Raw genomic sequence first — 3,284 nt, forward strand, 5'->3', positions numbered from 1 at the left:
CTGATCTTCTTGGCGTTCTCTCTGGCGAGGACGATCTCCGGCGTCTCCGTTACCGACGACATGAGGCCCCTCATCAGCTTGGAGTCCCAGCAGTAGTGCAGCTAGGGGGGCGACAGAGGGCTGCTTTAAAAGTACTTTAATCCTGTTGGGAGGAAAATAAAACTGCTTCAAACGAACATGTAACTCACAGAGCTGATGTGTCTCTGGTTGGCTCTGACTCGCTCCATCTCCGGAGTCTCTGGAACCAGACTGTAGCTTCCCTTCAGACGCTCCGCCTCGTCCTTGTACTTCTTCTGCGGACACAGAGAGCAGAGTTCACGGAGGAGCAATCAGGTTTTCTGACCTGTTTTAGTAGTAAGGATGAAGGAAGTAGTGCAGGATCTCAGCTGAGGCAAGCACAAGTATAAAAACACAAAGTCCTGGAGGTAATACTGGAATTTAAGGTTGGGGTAAGCAGGAATGTATTGGTGTCTTTGGGAAAAAAATCCATAGAAATTATTAAACACATTGTAACTGCTACTATTACAATTACTACTATTACCACTACGATTACTACTACTACTACTACTACTGCCACTACTACCACCAGTACTACCACCACTACTAGAATAGAATAGAAGAATAAAACTTTATTTATCCCTTCGGTACAAGACCTCATGGAAATTGCTACCAGTATTACTACCACTACTACAACTACACACCTGGCTGTAGACGTCTTTGAGGTAGGAGGCGTGCAGCAGCTCAGGAGTGTCGGTAACGGTCCCGTACGAGTTTTCTCTCAGCTGATCCGTCTGTTTGTAGGACCTCTGCGATACACAAACACAAACCTTCAGCCTGTTTGTTAGTCAGCGTCACGGATGACACGCGTATGGCGTGCGTTGCTATGGAAACAAGGGCTGCTCTTGGTGTTTTTATAGTTATCAAAAATATAATCAAGATTAATACAAATTGTCCTGTTTCTTGCATCTCCAGATTGTGATCAGTGATTCAAAACGGTCCAAAAAGGACTCAGAATGTGTCCAACGTGAACAAAATCTGTCCAGGATGGATAAAAATAGTCCAAAACAATTCAAAAACTGTCCAAAATGACTGAAACCTGCACAGAATGACTCAACCATAGTCAAAAACGACTGAAGTTTAGTCCAAAATGACTCTCAAGTTGTTTAAAATGACTCAAATTTTAGTCCAAAATGACTCAAAATGTGTTCAAGAAGACTGAAAACATGTCCGCAATGATTCAGACTGTCCAGATGGACTCCACATAAATAAAATCAGTCCAGAATGATTCAGAATTTGTCCAATATGACTCAAATTCAGTGAAAAATTACTCAAAATGTGTGGAGAAAAAAAAAGACTAAAATCGTGCCCATTGTTCAAGAACTGTCTAGAATGACTCAAATTTTGTCCAAAGTGGCTTAAAAACTTGTCCAACATGACTCAGAACTACTCCAGATGTGTCCACACTGAATAAAAATGGTATGAAATGTTTCAAAACTTCTCCAAAATGACTCAACATTTGTTCAGAAACATTCAAACTGTGTCCAAAATGACGAAGAATCTGTTAAAAAGACTAAAAACTTGTCCAACCATGTGTCCAACCTGAACAAAACCTGCCCAGAAATACCTAAAAAAACAATAGTCTGAAATTACTCAAATTTAATCTGGGACGAGTGAAAATCTACGTTAGAAGACTCAGACTTTGCAAACTTCTGCATAACGACTAAAACATGTCCAGAATGACTCAGGTTTTACTCAAAATGACTCAAAGAGATGGTTCAGGTCAGTAACGACTGGTTCTGTGTTTCCCGTCAGTCAGGCCCATGTGTGTGGGGGGAACCCGACCGCTGGTACCTGGCTCTGGATCTCTGAGGCCCTCTTTGCTCTCTGGATCTCCAGGACGTCGGCGCTCAGCTCCATTCCTTTTCCAACGATGTCCCTCTCCAGGTCGCGCCGGTATTCCTTCTGCAGACACAAAGGCGCTGAGTGTCCGGCCGCCCGACTCTGTCACTGCGTGTCTGGTGTGAGCTTTACCTGGTTCAGGATCTGGTTGGCTTTTCTAACCCTCAGCAGCTCAGGCGTGTCCTCCAGCCCGACGCCAGATAAGCCCCGCCCCTTCACCTGCTGCTCCAGGTCCTTCCTGTACTGCTTCTGCAGAGACACAGCGCCGGTTAGGAAGTAAACCACACACACCAGGAAACAGGTGTGATGAGGCACAACTTAAACCAAAAATGGACTCAAATCTGATCCAAGGTGACTCACAATCTGCTCAAAAAGACAGAAAACTTGTCAGAAATGACATAAGATGGGTCCAACAAGACTAAAATCGGTCCAGAATGATCCAGAATTTGTCCAAAATGACTCTTAATCTGCTCAAAAAGACTAAAACAAAACTTAAATAACTCAAAATGGCTCAAGAGGGGTCCAAAATGAACTGTCCAATTGCTGAACATTCTTAAAATTTGTAAAATATTAATGCCTTTATCTCTTCTGGCCTCTAAATATCTTTAAAATGAGTGAAATATTTAAACGTCGTCACCTCGCTGAGCAGGCTGCTGGCGTGTCGAGCCGTTAGATATCCAGGAGTCTGGTCGACGTCCACCAGAGCTTTTCCCTTCATCTCGAGCTCAAAGTCCCGCCGATACTCCCTCTGAGAGACAAACAAGGACCCTCAGTGATCAAACGTCAGACTGTCTTTAACTTGTACTTGAGTATTTTTACTTCACTTTAGCAAAATACTGACACTTTTACATCTTCTGGACTTTAAAACATCTTAAAACGTGAACATATTGGAGACGTCTGGCCTCGAAACATCCTTAAAAATGAAATACTGGAAACTTTTATGTCTTCTTACCTCTAAAAGTCCTTACAAATTAAAATACTGATACTTTCACATCTTCTGGTCTTTTAACACATAAAATATTAAAACACAGGAGAATTCTGCATCTTTTCTTTTATCTCTAAACATCCTTAAAATGAATAAAATATTGATGCTTTCACTTCTTCTGGCCTCTAAAAGCCCCAAACATTAAAATACTGGACATGTTTACATCATCTTACCTTTAAAAATCCTGCTAAAATTTAAATCTTGAGTACTTTTGCTTCTTCTGGCCTCTAAAAATCCTTAGAATTAGTAAACTATTGTCACTTTATCCCTTCTGGCCTTTAAAAGAGGCCAAAAGATGTAAAAATCTCCGTTAATGAACTTTTAAGGGATTTTTAGAGGCCTGGAGAAGTTAAAGGGTCAATATTTACATTTAAAAGGATGTTTAGAGGCCAAAAGATGT

The 3,284-nt window shown here is 41.5% G+C and overlaps 1 protein-coding gene across 1 annotated transcript in view; it reads right to left on the bottom strand.

Annotated features, from left to right (window-relative positions):
• LOC103373220 (nebulette) overlaps positions 1-3,284 on the bottom strand; it is a 39,702-nt gene that overhangs the window by 11,011 nt on the left and 25,407 nt on the right. Inside the window, exons 18-23 of the mRNA XM_008303062.1 lie at positions 2,537-2,647; positions 2,032-2,148; positions 1,852-1,962; positions 702-806; positions 189-293; positions 27-101 (exon numbers count right to left, since the gene is read on the bottom strand). Of these exons, the coding sequence (XP_008301284.1) occupies positions 27-101; positions 189-293; positions 702-806; positions 1,852-1,962; positions 2,032-2,148; positions 2,537-2,647 (624 nt within the window). The remainder of the gene's footprint in view (positions 1-26; positions 102-188; positions 294-701; positions 807-1,851; positions 1,963-2,031; positions 2,149-2,536; positions 2,648-3,284) is intronic.

The sequence above is a fragment of the Stegastes partitus genome, unplaced genomic scaffold, assembly GCF_000690725.1.
Source record: "Stegastes partitus isolate 25-593 unplaced genomic scaffold, Stegastes_partitus-1.0.2 Scaffold1928, whole genome shotgun sequence".
Classification (NCBI taxonomy): domain Eukaryota; kingdom Metazoa; phylum Chordata; class Actinopteri; family Pomacentridae; genus Stegastes; species Stegastes partitus.